This window comes from Vicugna pacos, chromosome 17, assembly GCF_048564905.1.
Source record: "Vicugna pacos chromosome 17, VicPac4, whole genome shotgun sequence".
Classification (NCBI taxonomy): Eukaryota; Metazoa; Chordata; class Mammalia; order Artiodactyla; family Camelidae; genus Vicugna; species Vicugna pacos.
Window position 1 is genome coordinate 18,526,597 of NC_133003.1, and position 20,612 is coordinate 18,547,208.

The 20,612-nt window shown below is 46.0% G+C and overlaps 1 protein-coding gene and 1 long non-coding RNA gene across 3 annotated transcripts in view; one reads left to right on the forward strand and one right to left on the reverse strand.

The window, feature by feature from the left end:
- CDCP1 (CUB domain containing protein 1) overlaps positions 1-20,612 on the reverse strand; it is a 56,618-nt gene that overhangs the window by 20,084 nt on the left and 15,922 nt on the right. For both annotated transcript variants that reach the window (XM_072941106.1, XM_072941108.1), the window contains exons 2-4: positions 9,779-9,988; positions 4,363-4,725; positions 3,056-3,424 (exon numbers count right to left, since the gene is read on the reverse strand). In XM_072941106.1, coding sequence (XP_072797207.1) covers positions 3,056-3,424; positions 4,363-4,725; positions 9,779-9,988 — 942 coding nt within the window. The remainder of the gene's footprint in view (positions 1-3,055; positions 3,425-4,362; positions 4,726-9,778; positions 9,989-20,612) is intronic.
- LOC140686738 (uncharacterized) lies at positions 245-3,666 on the forward strand. Its single transcript, XR_012060609.1, has 2 exons — positions 245-1,741; positions 3,262-3,666. It is a non-coding gene; the product is annotated as an uncharacterized lncRNA (long non-coding RNA).

Sequence of the window (20,612 nt, forward strand, 5' to 3'; positions counted from 1 at the left end):
ACAATAATCCGTGCATATTTAAAGTGTGGATTTGACTAGTTTTGAACTTATGAATACACCTGTATATACATCGACACAATCAGGATAGTGAATGTATTCATCACCCACAGACATTTCCTTGTGCATCCTGCTCCCCCTCTCACCGCCCCCCAAGGGGTTGGGAGTGGTGCTTTGTGACTTCTAAGCCATCTCAGGGCTACCACTGGCTGGAGCAGTGACTTGATGACCAAACAAAGCTGAAGGGTGTGGCTCCTCATTGCCTAGGAAAGGGTACACACAGGGATGCCAGGAACCCTGGGGTGGACCCCTGGGAGGCTTCAGCATGGCTGAAATTACTGGCAAACCGCAGTTCCAACCAACCACAAGTGTGGAACAACCAAACGCAAGTGGGCAACAGCCATCCACAAGCACTCAGAAAAGGACGGAGAGGATGACCCGCTGCCAACACAAGTGCGGAGACAGTGCCAAGGTGTGGAAGTCAGCCAAGCAGCCAGAGATGCCAACCAAAATCTCCTCTGAAACATCTATCACCTGGGCAAGAATGTGCATGAGAGAAACAAGACCCACAGTAATTGCTACCACCAGCTGATGAAGACAGTGAATGAAAACAGCAGACAGAAGCAGCTGGAGCAGAACCAAGGGACCCCACCCTGGAGAACTCCGTCCATCCCAGTGACAGAGAGTCCTGGGCCCCTACAAGTATCCGCTGTATCTCCAGAGGAGCCTGTGGAGCAATGGCTACCCACATAGAGACCAAATGTTACACCAATAGGGGACAAAGGTTGCAATTATTAAAACAAAATCAAGATATGAAAACAAAAAAAAAGAGAAGAAAAGCCTTCTGGGATGTGACCTCCCACTTCCTACAAGTCTCATATCTCTTCTGAGTTGTAGTCTAATCTCTAAGGACAAGTGCTGGGTCTTTTCCAACTCTGTACCCTGTCCTTGACCTTGAACCCTGCAGGATAACATTTAAAGAGTGCTTACTACCTGCTAAGCACTGCTACCTCATGTCATCCTCACAACACCCCTACAAGCTCAGTTCTATTATCTCGATTTTAAAATGAACTGAGTCACACACTCGATTTACCAGGACCACGTGGTAAGTAGGGGAACCAGGGTTTCAAATCCACTCGGGCCAGCTTCAGAGTGGGTGCCCTTAACCACTGCGCTATGATGCCTGCAAAACAAGCTGTCCACACATATTTACAGAACCAGACAAATGTGTGGGTGCACAGGGCTGGCTGTCTTGGGCAATCTCTTGAAGTTTAGGGTCCACATTGGGGTTCGAATGATCAAGATGGAGCTGTCTGGAAATCAGAGCTCTCGGGGAGTCCAGCCTAGCCTAACTTTACCCCTAAAGATACTCCTGCTGACCAAGTCTGCTCGCTCTAGAAAAATGCAAACTCTACTTTATGTAAAGCCTGGACATTGCTAAACACATCTAAAGTGCAGTTAACTATTACTTACCTCAAAACTGAAGCCATACCCTTCTGATGCTGGTAACGGTATGTTTAACAATTTGATTAGACCTAGACATCAATCCAGCTGATGTTACAGGAAACAGAATTATTCAGCAGCACATCACCAAGACTGAGATGATAAACAAACCCTCCATCTTCTAAAATTCAAACCCACTCCATTTCTGAATCCTTTCGTGGCTGTTTTCAACATTCTGATGATAAAATTGTGACAGTGGAGTCGTGAAAATGTATCAATGGACATACGTGCACACACACAGGTATGTACAGTTATGCCTTCTACACGGTTATTGTGGACTAGGAGGAATCTTGGGTCAGGATATGGAGGCACTGAGGCTTCCCAGGCAGCCAGGCTCCAAGTAGGGTGTGGACCAGGCACTCCCAAGACAGGGTCAGAGGGGCGACCCTGGGAGTGGATCCCCACATGGTCTCTTTTCAGATGTTTATCAGCCGCCAACAATAAACAGCATGCCATTCCACACTCCCACCTACTTTTTCTGCCTGGTTCTGTCTACTTCCCGGAAGTAAATAATAATAAAAACAGGGATGAGAACCAGCCCTGTGGGCAGAACCCATCCTCAGCACACGTCACAGGTGTCCTGGTTCAAGACAACTTGTCACAACTCACAGACTCCAGCTCACAGATGAGCCCGGGAACAGCCACTCTGTATTCATCTCGTACCTTTTATCTCAAGATCCATGCCACTCCCCTTCGTGAGGCAAGGAAGGCACTCAGCAAGTTTAAGGAGGTGCTTGCTTTGGGGGGCTGACTTGTACTTACACAAGTCTGAGGTGAGAGCCTCCGTAAGAGTGAGCTCCCCAGAGCCGGTGCTTCCTTCAGTGGTGTGTCCTGGGCACATTGCCTTGCTGCAGGAGGGCCCAATGACCCTGCTTTAGGTTCAGGCATCTCAGTAAACGTGTGTGGAATGATATACAACTCACCTCATTCTCACCAACCCACCTGGGGTTCTGTGTGGTCCAGAAGCATAGGCTCTGGGTTCTGAGCTTGCTCTGCTCCTGGCAAGCTGTGTGATGTTGGGCTAGTTCCATAACCTCTCTGAATCTGGTTTCTCATCAATAAATGAAGATTACTCCTGTCTCCCCTACAAGGTTGTAATAAGGATTAGCTGAGACTGTAAGTATTGTGTTTAGGGCAGGGCTTGGCACGCAAGGTGTGTGCCCATGGTATGGGGCACTCAGCCAATAAAAATGTTATTGTCACAGATCACGGTGCTGACAACATCCTGATTCACAGTGTAGGGTCAGTCCAGACATGAGATCTAAAAAGTAACCTTTTAACACCTTCATTAAAAGTAACTTAGCACCTTGAATGCAAGATTGTGTTAGCTTCTTTTTGTGCTGAAATGAAACGGCAGGCCCAGCATTCACCAAAGATGTGGCCTCACTGCCTAGCAACGCACTTCCTGAAACTCTTACAGGGTCCAGCGTCCAAGTGTGCCAGAGCCACAGGGGAGAGGTAGTAGGAAGGGAAACTCACCCGAAGCAGACTAACCCAGGAAGGAAAAAAGGCACTGGGGAGGAGGGGGAGGAAAAGGAACATGGGGCTCACTTACTGCTTTCATTTTGTGGACGTTGGACCAAAACTTGAAACTGCAGCCGGAGGATCCCTGGATTTTGGGCATCTTGGTCACAGCCCTGCAAAGAGAGGTTGAAGTTCCCGGCCATGTTCCCAGGTTGCTTGTCCTCCAACTTGAACACCTCGGGGTTGGTGGTGGAGCCTGGGATGTAGTACTCGACCCGCTCCTCCTTCTTCACGCAGTTGGAGACGCTGAAGTGGAGGAAGGAGACGCTGGCCCGCAGGTGCGCGGGAACGATGAACTGCCACGTCATGAGCTCGTCCTCGGGGAAGCCATCTGGGTAGTTGGCAGACATCAGGGTAGCTGAGCCTTCACCCTCGAACACAGACTCGATGATGCACAGGCCTGTCAGGGCAGAACCCAAACAAGAGAGAATAGGAGGCGATTAGCCCCTGGCTGGGTCATCCATGGCTGCGGGAACGAGGCTAGAGAAGAGGTGACGGTGGGTCTCCCGTCCTGAGCAGCGGGTCTGGATGAGGTACGTTTACACTCAAGGTAGAGAGTGAGAATGAGGATGGGTCAGTGGTGTGTGAGTAAATGTTTAATAATCAACCCAGCAGGGGAAAAAAATAAAGCCCTAACTTGTAGCGTCCGCCCATTTCCTTGGCGTCAAGACTCCCACTCTAGCTGATTTCGAGCTTCCAATGGGAGATGATGAACGTGGAGTTGGGAGGAGACGGGCAGCCTCTCACATCACAGTGTTTCCACCACCCAGACCCAATGGGCATGTATAACCTCAAAGCACAGAGAACAGTCAAATGCAGTACAGTAACTAGGAAGGCATGAGTTCTGCACACTTATTACCTTTGTTTCTAAACTAATTAATTTAAGTTTATGTAACTGGATTTTTAGTAACGGCTCTGTTTAACACCAGCTTACAAAATTGCAGAACATTTAACCATCGGCACTTATGAGCCGCTGTGAGCCACTCTAGCACACCACCGATACAATTCTAGACAACGTGGAAGAGGCAGGAGACAGGACAAAGACCTGAGAAATGGAGTAAACAAGCGGTAGGTCTATACAACCAGTCCCATTTCATTTCTTGAAAACAAGTCTCACATACAAAGGACAAGGAAAAGCCATTTCCCGGTTTGTTTAGTAGAGAAGGGGGGTTCACGTCATGAGTGGCCCACATCCTTACAGGAGAGTGGGACTTCCTTTAAGGTATTCAGATGGAATCGTACAACACTGCCAACATCTGACCACTTCTGAACCGAGAACAAGGGTGATTTGGTAGGTTTCAACCTCAGCAAACAGCAGGGAAGGCCTGGCGCGCTCACGTTTTACTGATGATCGGTTTGTGATGCTGAAGCCGGAGACGTTCCTGTTGTTGAACCAGGGCAGGTGCAAGGCCATTTTCACTCCCTCTTGCATCTTGATCCGGGACACAGTGCCGTTGCTGCAGAAGGTTCCAATCCTGACCACCGTGGCGTCCAGGCGGCCGCTGATGTCGTGAGTGACTCCGTCTGGGCAGCTCTCCCCCGGCCCGACCTGCCTCAGGCGTGGGAGGGAGAACTGCAGCTCCAGACCGATGCTCTTGTGAGCTTTGACATCCCAGACGAAGGTCCTGTTGAGGGCGGGCAACACCGACGTTGAGGGCTGAAGCTGAACCTCTCCAGAAGGACATGGGCCTGACATGCAGTCTGAAACACAGTCACAAAACAGTCTGGTCACAAATGCTACTGGGCCCCCCACTTCCCCACCTCAGCCCCTGCAGTGGTCACTTTAGGGGGTGGTGTTCCACCAGGGGGCCACCCATCTTCTGGCTGGGTGGGTGCTGGCTGCCAGCGGCTCGCGGAGGCCCCCCCTCTCTGGGAAAGTGCCTTGGCAGGGGAGGAGGGAGCAGCCCTCTGCCTTGGGGCAGAAAAGCCTGAGAGGTTTCCCTGCCCCTGACACCATCCCACCATCCCGACTAAGTTTCTTTCAAAGGCGCTTTCTTGATAAATGACTTAAAAAGCAGAATCCCCACATCATACTCTGCTACCAGGGAACCAGACCCAGGTCACCTCCTCGCTACAGGTCTCCCTGCTTTTTAAAAGTCAGCTTTACATCACTTTGCTTTTATGGAAGACTTAATGTTAGTACCCGTTTCTGACAACCAAAATAAATCCAAAGAGGATTCTCGCTTTTATGAAAAAAAAAATAGTGCAAATAGCGTTTAGTGTGTATTTTGCAGGGAGCTGTCACAGAGGCAGCACGCACCTCCTTCCCCGGGAACTGCACTCGGCATTCCAGCATCAAGCCGCCGCAGCTCTGAGCTGTGTCTGTGAGCACCTGCGCTTTATCTCGATTTACTGTGTGTATCCGTTAGCAAAACATGTCCTCAGGTTGCTTCTTCGCTTCATGCCATTTTGCCTTGTGAAGAATGTCATAGGAACACTCTGCTTTTGGATACTGAGGGGAAAGCCGCATTGCTTCCCAGAGCAAGTTGGTGGAGTCCAGCTGGTGGGCCCGCGCCCAGGCCTCACCAGAAGCTACAGGGAGGCCCCCTTGCAGCGGGGCCTGTGCTTTGGGATACCCTGCTTCCTCTATCCTGCAAGTCATGATTTCACAATTTTTAGGGTGCTGCTCTAAGCTCTACCTTTTAAAAATGGTTTTCCCATCAACACACTCATCAACGACTGAGTATACACCGAATGTACAACCCCTAAATGGCTGGAACCCGGAGGCACAGTCATCTTGCCTCGTGACTTTAATGCTGGTATTTTATTACCACTGCAGGTGAATTATTTTTTCCCCAAAGGCTAACAACTAATGACAACCTTTGATGTACTTTGTTTCCTAAGCCTTTTAAAACACAGGGAAGAACGTTGCTGTCAGGGAGGCAGTGAGCGAGAACATGCAAAAGAAGTAACAGAAACCAGGCAGCCTAACAGCGGGGCTTTTGTTGTCCCGAGTACAGGGAATCTGAAAGGTGCGATGGACTCTGGCCACTGTAATAATAATCCACAAGTCTTTACTGCTGCTCTCGTGGGGTATCTGAAACTATTGCCACCTCGATGGAATTATGGGAGAATTTCAGAGCTGCTAGGACCTCTGAGGTCATCACACTAAACCTCTCATTTAGGCAAAGCAGCCCTTGAGTCCGGGTGACGGGTGTGGCACTTGAGGTGCACATGATCTCAGGACAAAAGCCCAGGCTGCGTTTAGTCAATGTGCACGCTTGTCAACAGACTGAGCTGCTTAACCAGTAAAACAAGGTTGGATAAGAAGGTGACTAGGGTAAACTGAGATTTTGTGTGTAGGTAAAGACAGTACCTATTTTTAGGAGCTCATGGAAACTTCACTGTTTTTATCAAGTTCTTTCATAGCTTTCCACCTGCACCTCCCGTGTGCCCAGAGCCACATGGAGTAGCTCTTACTGGGTCCCCGTGTCCTGTGGGATCACTTAACCCTGTTAAGGTAGTGGTTCACAGCCCTGGTTCCACACTAGATTCACTTGTGGACATTTAAAAAATTTACCACCTGAGCTTGGGCCACTCCAGAGGTTCTGATTTAATTCCATCCCAAGAACCTGGAGTCCAAAAGCCCCATCTCCTCCCAACCATGGCTCTGCCACAAGCCATGAGACCCTGGGGGGTGTCAGGGTGTGTAAGCACCTTTTAGTTTGTTGCTAAGAGCTTTGTTTTTGGAATGGACACACAAATGAAAGTAGTCAATATGATGGGCATGCCTCCAAGTCTTCTCCTGTTCCCCATCCAGTGCAAAGACGTTGAATATCTAAAATGATTTCTAACCAGAGGATGAGACGGGTCATTTCTGAAGTGATTCACAACTCCTTTCCCCCAGCACTGACTTCTACATTCATTAGCTTCAATGGGGCCCTTCAAGAGGGATGACAACAGAGGGGCCAAACTTTGAAATTTTCAGGATGTTTATTCAGAAAAGGTTTTAAAAATGAGAGGCAAGTAGAACAGTGAACTTGATTCCAATGTCTAGATTTATAATCTAAAAATTTTATCATTTGCAAAAATTTTGAGCATGAGTCTTTATTATATGGTAAACTGTGTGTGGCATCCTAGTCTTGTGAGATGAGATGTGGTACCCTATTCCTTTTATAAAATGATACTTTCTTGGCTTAATGATTATAAAAGTAAGTGCTTGTAAAAAAAAAATGACAGGACAGGCAAACAGAAAGACAAAAATGAATGTTACCTGTTCCTCTCCCAGACTCACTACAGAAATAATATAACATTAGCATTTTGGTGTTTATCCCTCCAGACTTTGGGCTCAATATGATTATAAATATTCAATAAAGTGAGATTAAACTGAATAAAGTGAGATTAAACTACATAAACTCTTTTCCTCTTATAAGTTGCATGGTTTTCACAGAACAAAATGATCTGGGTCTTTCTATGTCAAATACATAGATTAACTTCATTCTTATAATAGGAACAAGACATTCCTTTGAATTCTTAAGTATATCAATAATCCCCTCAGCTGTATAAAAGCTTTATTGAGATTTTAATTGTAATTGACTTAAACTGAGAAATTAACTTGAGGGAGAAATGATGATTTTTATATCATATTTTTACATACTGAGATTTTCACCAAGGAAAAGGGTGTATTGCTCCATTTATTAACTTCTTCTCTTTTGCCTTTCAGTAAAATTGTATATCTTGCTTCATATACATGCTATGCATTTATTAAGAATATCTCCAAGTATTTAACTAGAACTTCTTTTATTTTGGAGGGGTGTGTGTGAGGAACTTTGAGGGGAGGAAAGTGTGAGGAACCTGAGGGAGGCGGGTTTGAGGGAATCTGTGGGAGGCAGGTGTAAGAGAATTTTATTAAAAACATTTAAAATCATCTACTATAGTGATCAAATGCAGTTTCTTCCCTCTCACTTAATAACACAAGGCAGTACACATTAACTGACTGGCTAATGGTGAACTACCCTTCCAGTCTTCCAACAAGCCCTAATTTTTGGATTTGATATACTTATATATTAATCAGGATTTTTTGATATGTATATTCATAAGAGATTGGTCTATGGTTCTCTTTCTTATTCGGTGGAAGATTCTGACATCAGAGTTGTAAGATCCTTATAAAAATGAACTGTGAAACTTTACCCCTTTCAATGCTCTAGAATGGGGTTTGGCAAACAATAGCTCGTGTGCCAAATCCAGCCAGACACCTGTTATTGTTAATAAACATGTGGGATGTTCATTACCCATTTGTTTATCTATTGTCTCTAGTAGATTTTGTACTTTAACAGCAGAGCTGAGGAGTTGTGACTAAGACCATCTGGTCCATGATGCCTAAGATATTTACTATCCGGCCTTTTGCAGAGAAAGTTCGTCAAACCTTCCTCTAGAATGGTTTAAGCATCATGGAAATTACCTACTACTCGGAGTTTTATAGGACTCTTCTATGAAACCATCTCTAACTAAGCCAAACCCTCTTCTCCTTCACCTTGGACATTTTTTCCCTCCTGGTTATGTTGTTTATTCAGGTTTCCTACCTTTCTTTGAGTCAATCTGACCCATTAAATTTTCCCTGGAAATCATCCTGTCATTCAGATGTTTGCATTTATTATCATAATGTACATAGTTCCTTAAAATTTTGGAAATCACCTTTGGGTATGTCATTAAATCCATGTTTATGCATTCAATGCTGTGTATTTGTAATTTCTCTTTTTTCCAGGAGACTAGTCAGAGATTTGTTTATTTAATTGGTCTCTACAGAGAACAGGTCTTGGCTTTAGTTTTCAAACATAGTTTTAAAAACCCTTTTAGGTACTTTAAATTCCCCCTTTATTTTTATGAATTCCTTCTTCCTAAGGTTTATTTTATCCTTTTTCTTCCTCATTGATCTGTTCCTGACTCATTTATTTCCACCTAAAGGTGAAGAAATTTTCTGAGTATGGCTTTGATTAGATCAAAAGAGTGTTCTCTCTGTTGTTAATACAGCTAGTAGTTCCTCGCTGGCATCCTGTCTTGAAATGATTGGGAAAGTATACCTTTAATTCTTTTTGCCCAATTATTATTTCTTTTGTCAATCTCCTATCCCAAGCTCAAATTATGAATCATAATGATACCAAATACCTACAGTTTTTTGAATTCTGGTGTGTCATACACTCTCAATCTATTATTTTATTTCAACCTCAAAACACCCCTGCTGGTTGGTACAGTGACTCCTATTTGACAGACTAGAAAACAAAGTCACAGAGATCAGGTCACATGATCAGCAGCCCTGGAGCTTGAAGCCAAACCCAGGTCCCTCCGCCTGCAAAGTTGCCGTTTTTCCCCTTGTGCCTTGTGGACCCGTTTCCTCACTCTTATCTTCTCAACCTTCAATTCTTTTGTCCTCCAACTTCCTTGACTTTTGCTCCTGCTCAGCCAGAAGTTTTTAGCACATCAGACAGAGCACCGCCCAGGTGTCTGTAGCTTGGTCAGAAAACTGCGTGGCATAGTGGTTACAGGCCAGGACTCTGGATCCAGAGCGCCTGGCTTCCAGTGCTGCTACTTCCTAGCTGCGCCATCTTACACAACTTACTCTCTCTGTGAACTTCTCCCAGGGCTACTTTGAGGATTAAATGACTGAAACCATGTAAAACACTGAGAATCGTGATTGGCCACACAAGAGCTGAAGATTTTGCCATTTCAGAACAGATCTTATCTGTTAGCAGCAGAGGCTGGCTGAGCATGGGAAAGACAGGCGGGGAGGCCAAGCAGTCCAAGAGTGTGTACTTACCAATATTCTTCTGGATCTCAATGACAAAGTGATTCTCTGGATTCTGGCAGCTAAAGGAAAAGACTCTACTCTCTCCGGCTTTGATGGACAGCTTGGTTTCCCGTCTTGTGGAAATGATGATGTAACAGACCTTTACTGGCAGAGTTGGGGTCCCGGGCTTTATGAGAACTGAAATGCCGCTTCCAGGTGGCAGAGCGATCTCATAAGCTTCTGGAGGAAGGAAGGAAAATGGAGTGAACAGGACCAGTTAGGTCTGCCAACCTGCTGCCATCCCCTCAGCTGGTCTAGGAGGATGACCTCCTTGAACTTTGTTCCTTCCTCCCTGGTCTGAGATGGCGGAGGATGCAAAATGACAGTGCTGTCCTTGCCATGGGCTGGGCATTGACATGTGTCTTGTGTTTGGTTTATTAATTTTCCTAAAAATTACAGACACTGTACCACATCCTAAGTGTCGGAGCAGTATGGTTTCAAGTACCCCATCTGCGCAGGATCAAATAGCGATCACAGAAACCGCCACACCTCTTCACGGTATGGCTGCACATGAAAGACCATACACAGGAACCGTCTTTCCGCAGAGAGACACGTTTTCCTGCAAAGAGCCGCTGTCCCCTGCCCTGGGTGCTTCATACTCCCACTGCATACATACATACATGCAGGAGTGGAGGCCAGGACAACTTGCAGAAACTAGATATTAACCTATTGTGTCTATGAACTTGGAAAGTTAGAGCCATGTAATGCTCATATCTCAGACTGGGGGTCAGCGAAATTATCTGAACAAACAGTATCAAGCAAGAGAGTGGGTTACTAAACAGTAGGGTGGGTGCCTGCTGGGCAGGACCGGGCCCTGATTCAGCAACAAGCCCAACCTCCTTCCCATTTCCTTTGCTTTAGGGATTTTCACGTCCCTCAGACCAAAAGGAAGAGCCACTTTTCCCCTTGAGTAGCCACTGTCCCCTCCCTGACTTGGGCTCTGACTGTGGTCTCCGGGGGGCTGACCGGCTGGGGGCAGTGGATGGTGGGAGGAGGGAGCCCAGGGGCTCGCAGGAACGGCTGGTCTGCCCCTGTTATGGTGCCTGTACACGGAGTTGCTCAGTAAGCATTTAGCTAGAGAAGAGCAATTTATCCAAAAGCTCTGCCTTTTCCCCTCCTTTCAAAAATTTATTTTAAAAACCAACTTAATTGAGATATAATTTACATACATTAAAAAAGGACCCATTGAAGAGTTTTGACACAAGTGTACACACGTGTAACCACCACCACACTCAAGATAGAAAAACACTGATCACCCCCAAAAGCTCCCTTGGTGCCCTCTGCAGTTCACCTCTACTACTGTTCCCAGAAAACTGTCAAGTAGTTTTGCCCGACATGGACCTTCCTGTAAAACAGGGTGCTCCCTTTTGTAGCTGGCTTCTTTTGCTCAGCACATGTGAGTCACCCACGTTACTGTGTGGATCAGTGGTTTGTTCCTTTTTATTACTGAGCAGTATTCTGTTGTCTGGAGAGGCCGCCATTTATTTATCCAGGCACCTGTTCAGTGACATTTGAGCTTTTCCCAGTTTATGACCAACCATGCGCTTTACGGGAACTGCTGGCCTGCCCGAGCGCTGGATGCACTTCTCCTTCCGCTCAGCGCACAACCAACTGCACCCGTGTCCCCCCTGCCCAGCAGCTGTGCGGGATCAAACACTTGGATTTTTGTCAACCTCTTCATGTAGCCCTCTCTCCCCCTCTTCTCCCTGCTCCAGTCCCTCCAGCCAGCAGCTCTTTATATAGGGCAGAAATTGATCTCTCAACCTGTGATAATGAACTGCAAATATTTCCTCTAGTTTATCGGGGAAGAACTTTACCCTCTTTGGGCCTCTGTTCCTTCGTTTGTAAAATGAGGGGGTTGGGCTAGACTAGCTCTGTGTTCCCTGCCAGTTCAGGGTCTATGATCAGTTTCTGAGGAAGTAAGTGATTTTGCAGATGTAAGTATTCCCAGCTGCAGCCCAACCACATATATCTCTCAGAGTGCAGGGGCACCAGAACAGCTGACTTGTGACTTTGTTTTCAAGAGGGCTCAGGTTTACACTTTTGGAGCAAGACTTCTTATCTCTCCAACCTCAGCTTGTACCCTTCTTCATCTTGGTCACTGTGCTTGGGCCACTTTTGCCTTCTTTCTTGAACATGCCAACCTCTCTTGTACCTCAGGGCCTTTGCATGTGCCAGTCTTGATTCCCAAAATGCTCTTTCTCTTGCAAGAGCTGGTTCCTTTTTGTTATTTGGATCTCACTCAAAGATCACCTCTTCAGCTGTATAGCACAGGGAAATATACACAAAATGTTATGATAAATCACAGAGAAAAAAATGTGACAATGAGTGTGTATATGTCCATGTATGACTGAAAAATTGTACTGAACACTGGAATTTGACACAACACTGTAAAATGATTATGAATCAATAAAAATGTAAAAAAAAAAAAATCACCTCTTCAGAGCAGCCTTCGCTGACCAGCCACCTAAAGTGCTCCTCCCACCCTCACCCCAATTGTCCTGCACGTGCTCTCTGTTTATCCCTGCTCTCCTCTCTGAAAGCACCGTGTAACTTGTTCCTACCTCTTGCTATCAGAACGTGAGCTACTGCCTACAGGAAGGCAGCAGGGTTTTGCCTGTCCTTTTCAGTGGTAGCTTAAGGACCCAAACAGTGCCTGGTGCCCACATGCAGGCAGATTTTATGAGCTTCCCAAGCGACATACAAAATCTCCACATTCTTGTCTTTGCTGCACTTGGTTTTTCGTAGACATATCATCACTCCTGTATTTCAGTTTGGGCTAATAAATCTTGCTGGGAACCAGGGACTCTGAGCTTTTTAATTTATAGCCTCAGAAAGAGAAAATATCCTCTGAGGCAGAAGTTTCTTTACTCAAATGCTTCATCTTCAAGCAGCCATGGCCATTGGGAATTTCTGAGAGATCAGATGGCCCAGGGGTTCCTTAAGATACCAGGTTAAGAATGAGTCCAGATGCATGTTTAGAAATCCACTTGTCAGATCTGAGCCATATACATCAACCCTTGCATTCTCTTTATGTAATTATAGAAATGTCTAACCATGTTATTTGTAAAAAAAAAATCTTTGGAGCACCCCATCTCCGAAGGCTCAGCATGCTCTCCCAGGGCCTCCGACACTCTCAAGTGAAGCTGTCATCAGTCTCAGGGCTGCAGCCTCGCTGGCTAAGTTACCAATTTTTTCCTCATTCTCATTTCTCCCCTGTCTGTTTTTACACCCTTTGGCCAAAACATTAAAAAATGCCTGACCCTACAATTATGATTATTATTTCAATTGAGTGTTAGACACAGAGAAGATCAGCGGTTCCCTGAGGCTGGAGGTGGACGGAGGGGATGGAATACAAAGGGGCCGAGGAGACTCTGCAGGCTGAGAAAACCATTCGGTATCTTGACCACGGTGGTGATTATAGGTTGTACACAAATGCTACAACCCATCAAACTGTACACAAAATTGGTGAAGTTTATTATGTGTAAGTTATGCCTTAATAAATAAAAAAGAGGGGAAAAAACTTGTGCTGGAGATATTGTGTTTCTACACAAAGTAGGCACCTAATAAATGAAAAAAAGAATAATCACGACTACAGTCAAAATATGGTTTAATAATATTTTGGGAGTGGGCCTAGTTTCTCCCAAGGTATGGGTAATAATTTCAAATAGCTTTAAATGAGATGTTGAGAAGAAAAGGCTAATCTCACTAAAATTTCCCCATTCAGTTCTTCTCTCCTGCTTTCCTCCAGGTCAGCACCACAAATAATTCTGCATATATGACAGTTGATTCCATTATCAATGAGAGCCAAAGAAAAATGTATAATCTTTTTTTAGAAATTCATTTTTTCTTTTAGAATCTTTGAAATCATCTATTCATTCAAACATTTTCTGGGTTCAAACTACGGTCCAGGGATCATCCTTAGTGCAAATGATTTAATGACAAAAACAGCCGGAGTCCCTGCCCCTAGGGAGTTAATAGTTTATAGAGTAGGGGTTTCTAAATGGTCTGTGGAGGGCTTTAAAAATGATGAATACACCAGAAATTGACATAACATTGTAAACTGACTATACTTCAATAAAAAGATATTTTTAAAAAATGATGAAGTTCCAAGTCACAGTAGATCCAATGTGGGACCTGGGAATCTGTATTGGAAACACTTTTTCTCCCCCTATAATTGGAGGTTGGGATTCCCTTTTATTTATTTATTCCATATGGAAAGGCAATTGTCCCAGCTCTAATAATTGAATATGCCAGTTCTTCCTTCATGAATCGCTAATGATACCTCTGTTGCTTACATTTTTTATTTTGGGTCTAAATAACTCAGATTTTCATCCAAACTCCTTTTTGGAAAGAAAGCAGATGAAGCCTTGTAGGGGTTAAACGACTCACTTGGGGCGTACTTTTACCATCCTACCATGTTTCTGTGCTCTGATTTCAAGATGCCCAACCCAGCATGTTCTGTGGTCAGGCCACAGTTCATATCTCTCTTTCAGGGCCCCAGGCCAGAGAATCCACACCTGGCTTCCAGCTCAGAGCCCAGGGAACACTTAAAGCTAAAGACACATGGGCTGTAAAGCCAAGGCTTATGCACCTTTGCGTCAGGACACCGTTTCTATTACATGATGTTTCCTAGGATCACAGCCAAGGACACTATAGGACTGCCATTTTCAACTGACCCCCTCATCCTCAGTGATAAATATATCAGCTGGAGGGGGAGGGCGGGAGTGAGAAGATATTGATTCAACCGTGTACACACTTGAAATCTGGACCCCCCTTACCCACCCCCCACCAACTCTAAGTACCCAGGTACTTATATCACTATATTAAAAGTAGCAGAGAGACCCCCACTGCTTGAGTAAAATAGCTTATAACTCATGTTTTCACAAATGCTTGGAGTTCGAGAATGACATCTAGCTTGCACATTTTTCCTCTTCCCCACTCACCACCATTAATCATACCTTGAAACTGGAAATTCCAACACTGTGGAATAAATCTCAGCCACCTGCAACCACTCCCACTCCCTGGCCTTGATAAATGTACTATAATTTAAAGAAAATGGATGGACATTTTCTTCCTCAACATCTCTTTCTTTTGTCTCCCCCGGACCTTTGTATTTTGGAAGATCTATTACCCAAGTTCACAGAAACCCAGACAAAGCGCCAGATTCCGGCAGGATTTCGAGGTCTCACAGGCTGAAAGACATCCAAGGCGACCTCACGGATGGTTGCAGTGGGTGGGCTGCCAGTCTCCGAGCACTCGGAAAGCTTGCAGGCACCACACGTGCGCTCATGAGTCACAGCAATCTTCTTCAGCTGTCCTGCCTTCCGACCTCTCCTTATTAGGACGCCTTGCCTAGTTTCTGCCTCACCAGCGGCTTCTCTGGCGGGAATTTCCAACTGTTTCCATCACCATTCGTAATTCATCATTTACTATTCATATATCTCAGGATATTCTACAAACGCCCCTGTTATGTCTTCTCCCTGCCATGCTGTGTCTTTGTAAGGTAAACGGAGGAAAGGAAGGGGATTCCACCAGATAAACACAAGGAAGTTCTCTGTTCCCAGAGGTGTCAATACAGTTTCAAAGACTGACAAATGTGATTTACAACTTCTTAGATGGGTCAGAGCCTGCTGCCTCAAATCTGGGTGTGGTTTCCTGGGACACCCTGCTCTCATCCACTCTCTCTTTCCAACGACGATGAACGGAACAGCTCCTAGCCAGGGACTAGGCACAGCCTGGGCACCAGGCGATACACAGTAAGACATATTGGACGGATGCCCAGGAGGTCGAGGACTCAGACAGGAACCAAGCAGTGCAATCGTGAATCAGCCTGGCTGATCAGTCACAGCCTGAGTGGGAGTCAGATTCCAAAGCAAGCCCATAAGAAGAACATCACTTGGGGCAAAAACAGCCCTGTTCTCTCTCAGGAAGACGTCACCACCCTGCAGACCAACATCACTCTCTCAGCAAGTCCACGGGGCCGTGGCTGGTGTTTGCTCCCCCATGCAGCAGCTCCGTACTTCTCAGGCTGAGCACCAGTTAAAGCATGATTTGATTTTAGGGGCCAGGTTTGCAAACTACAGTTAAATTGTGGATGCTCACACCTTGAAAGCTTGAGGAAATGACACCAGAAGAAGGGACGGTGATTCACCCTCCCACCTCTCATTCACCGCACAGGGACACTCACACGATTTACATGATTTCTCCCTGCAGGAGGCAATTGCTGAACTCACATAAGTTGAATATACGTTTGCTTCTTTATCTGCCCCATCAGACCCCATCAGATAGACAGCAATCTGAGGGCACTAGGAAGGTCAAGTTACTCTTGAAGAAACAGGTCAGTTATCAACTGTCTGGGGTGGTCAAGTAAGACTTCACAGAGAAGGCACAACTTAAGATGGGTCTAGAAAAATGCATAGATGTTTGCCAGCCAAGGATAGTGAAATGGATGTCAGGAAGGATAGGTGGAGGGAACAGCAGGTGCAAAGTCACAGGTGTGAAGACGGCTTCCTTGGAATCACTCCAGAGAGTTTGGCTTGGCCAGAGGGCAAGGAAATGCACGTAGAGGAGGCTGGAGACAGAGGCAGGGGCCGGTTGTTGGTTTGGAGTTTAGGCTTCACCCAGTGGCACTAGCATATCTTAACAGCTTTGTGTCATTGTTGAGAGCTTGGATTCTAGAACCTGACTGCCCAGGATCAATTCCTGGCTTTGTACCACTTACTAGGTGTGTCCTGTGGGGCAAATTCCTTGGCTTCTCTGTGCCTCACTTTCCTTATCTGCAAATGAGGATAATAATGGAATTGTTGAAAGGACTACATGAGTTAATATCTAGAAAGTGCTTAGAATGGTGCCAGGTAGTCAATCGATGTTAGCTGTTATCGTTACTAGTAATGATAGCACATGACAACTACTGCTACTCATGCTGGGGCACCACTGAAGGACGTTAAGCAGGGAAACAACTGGAGTAGCCGCTTGGCTCTCAGTCTGAAGCCCAGGGTCCTGGCTGGATGGGCAGGACAACGGTGACGCAGGTGAGGCACCTAGGGGCAAACTTTAAGGAGGCATTCATTCTCTAGGGTTGTGCAAGTGTGGGTGCCGCCTTAAATCTTCTACGCCTCCCCTCCCCTGTCCTGCCCTGGCCCTGCTCACTGGCTATTAAAGTCCTTCTACATGTGTTGACTCATGTGACTCTAGCTCCCTTCTGAGGCTCAGAGAAGTGACCTCACTTCCCTGTTTGCTGAGCTCGGGAGACAGCTGGGAGAGTCTGGTTCGACCTCAGCACCCTGCCCTCCCTACTTCCCCAGCATAGGTACCACACTGAGCAGCCCTCACGGAAGCTGCCAGAGCTGGTGGGACCGACCAGAAGGGGAGGAAGTGCTGCCATTGTTATGAAGTGCATGGAGCTGTTGGCTGACACTGCGGGGCTGGGCATCACCACCAACATAACCCACCTTAATGGGGCCTGCTGTGGGGAGGGGGTGCCAGGCTGTCACACCGCCAAACTCGGAGCTTTGCTAATCCATCCTGGGGGAGCAACACTTGCAGGCCATGGAGGGACAATTGGTGTAGACACCTTAAATTTCTTTGGCATGGACTTGGCCAGGTATGTTTACAGACTGGTAATCCGAGGTGAAAATCTCACCAAGAGCAGGAAGATCACCCAACCACCTGCCTGGAGATAGTTAATTCCCCACATTCACATAAAAAGAACCACAATCCAAGTTGCTGGTTCAGAAACTAATCAGCCTCTCTTGGTAAGAAACCTTTGGAATCTAGGTACCAGGCCAGCCTTAATAATCACACTGGGTACTTAATATGTGCAAGCTCGATGCTTACCTTTGATAAGAATTTACAAATGTTCACAGCCACTCCACAGAGCAGGTTCTAATATGAATCCCCATTTTAAAGATGATGAAACTGAGGCTCAGAGAGGTTAAGTAACTTCCCCAGGCGCATATGATTAGTAAGAGGCAGAACTAGGTTTTGTGCCCCAGCCCTGACACTGGAGCCGAGCACATGAAAAATGGCTCGTCAGCAGAGCCAGCCCTGCCCAGGGAATTCCACACACAGCTGGGAGCCTTGTGATGAGAACTGCTTGTTCTCAAATAGGCTTGTTCTCAAATTGAAATGGATTAAAACCTGCTGGCTGTCTGGGGAATCTCCAGGATATCAAAAGGGAAAGGTATTCATTTAAAATGGTTACACAAGCAGTTCCCTTCAAAATAATCTGAAAATATGGTTTGAATTTAAACTGAAGATTTAAAGTTCCGTGGAATTCAAAATGTTTGGGGGTGTAGTTCTTTTCTGTGTCTTTTTGGCAGTGTCTCTGTGCGAGGACCTGAGAAGGGGAAACTGGCGTGTTTAGCCGCTGATGGCTTTGCAGCTTTGTGAGGTCTGTCTGGGGGTTGTGGGTGTCAGAGGTGTGTGACCGAGCTGGTGGCAGAAGAAAAGTAGCCATGATTCTGGAACAAAGCACTGGGTATAAACAGCTAGTGCCGGGTCTTGGAAGAAAAGCACCACCTTCCAGAAGCCCCGGCCTGAAGGGATCACTTCTGAGGACCACTGTCAGTGAGACTCATAGGTGAAATCAGAGATGCGTTTAGGAGAATTCCCCAAACCCCCACCTACCGAATTTCCTTCTCCTTTACTTGGGCTGAGAGACTCTCAATCCAGGCCTCTGGCTGGCTTGACAGGAAGTGCCTCCTCCTGGAGACTTCCACCTGTCCTTTCAGGTATCTGAGCTGGGACCGCTCATTGGTTTGGAAATCAAGCAGGACCTGATTGAGAAGTCACACCAACGCTCTCCCCTGTCCCCTAAAATCTTGTCCCCCTCCTAACTCCTCCCATCTTACTCCCCAGGCTTCGGAAAAGTAGCCTCTTGGGGTAGCAGGGCAAATCTTTTTTCACTCTCTTTCTCAGAAGTAAGGGGAAGTGGGATGAGGGCCGCCCGCACAGCACCCCCGTGGCAAAGCTGAGTGTGGTGTTCAGGCCGAGCTGGGGGGACTGCGGGAAGTCTGGAGGAAGACAGGGTGACAGAACAGGGAATCATCCGATTCCCCAGCCCCAGACAGCATGTGCACCTCCCAACTGAAGGCATGTTTTCACCCCCTTAGTGAAAGAGACCCACAGTTCCCTTTAAAATAGTTTACTATTTCCATAGCTCTTCAAATAATCACAGAGGACAGACAATAAAATAAAGTTCAAAGAGCAATGTTCAAAGGAACTGTGTGCATTCTTGGTCAATCTGACTTGTCGGACTAGTTTATCAAAACAGGGCCATTGTGTCCAACCATTCACTCCCTACTCTTAATTTCCAAACTCTTTAGGAGGGAAATTTATATGCAATGATGCAAGTCAGTTACTTTCTAAAGTAAGTGAACAATCCTCCAAAGTGGACACTAGAGGTCAACTGTCTGCAGGGCCTGTGCTTTGAATTATTTTTCTGAGGTCGTGCTGGGCTTGCAGGGAGCCATCCGAACCCGCTGTTGTTTCTGTTGTTTCCTTCCCCGATTAAAAACACACGGCATATTGGAGATGTATGTCAGAGACTCGTAACTAGGCCGTGGCCCTGTGTGGGCCACATTCTGAAGCAAATGAGCACACCTACGTATGAACCTCTCTGGCTCCATTTTAAGGCTTCTTGCCACCCCAAGACCCAGAATTTAACATTTAACATTTAACTCCAAGTGAATGGAACTGCACTGGGATGACTTCCAAGAGGCAGAGAACGCTGCGTAATAACAGACTTTGCACAAGGGAACTGCAGAATTAAACCACAAATATAACTGAGTTTATGACTGCTGCAAGTAATTCATGATGATATGCTAAAATGTCACAGAGATGTTAAAAAGATTCATTTTGTCAGACCTTGAAGTATGAAGCACACGACCATGAAAGTCACTGAGGACGGATGGGGAAGAATCAAAGCAGATTTAAAAGAACCCATGTGTATCTGTGCTCAGGGACACACACAGAATAAGGGGCCATCCCTTCCCCTGCCTACCAGAAGTTCAGAAGTTACTGAAATTCCCATTTCTTTACTGTTCCAGCCCTAGAGTCCTTTGCCAACGGTCCTATCTTGCCATCAGAGATTAGTTGTTCAAGTTCTTCTGATAAAAAGTTAGCGGGAGATGGCTACATGTTGTGTGATTCCATTTAAATCAAAGTCAAAGAAGACAAAATCAATTTTTGCTGATGTAAGTGAAGGTCTAGGGGAGAGACACTAACTAGGAAGGGGTAAAAGGAAAACTTCCCGGTTACTGGAATGACCCTCCACCACGTATATAGCACATGCGTATATGTACATACACATGTAAATTTCATCAAACTGTACCCTTACGATTTGTGTATTTTATTGTACACCTCCATAAAACAATTTTTTAAAACTCAGAAAAACTGTTGCTAACTATTTGAAGCTTTGATGAGATGCTCAACCCTCACTGTGTCCCTCTATGTGTCTGTATGGTGCTGGGTATGGGGTCTCATCCACACACAATTTAGCAATTCTGCCCTCAAGCTACACGGTTCTTGCTGCAAAAAACTGCCGGGTTTCCAACTGTGAAGATGAAGGAGAGAAGCCTTTTGGCTTCCGATGAAATGATCCTTACCCGTGATCTGAGCGCTGAGCGCAGGGAGTTAACTTGAGGGGGCAGGAGGCTTATCTCCCCAGAATTTGTGAAAGGAGGGACCCTAGCATGTGTCAAGTCTTCCTCTAAATACAGGGTTAGAATCAGATACACAATTTACAAAGCAAGCCTTGGAATCATAAAGGGTACTTCACTGTTTTCTTATTGTTGTGGAA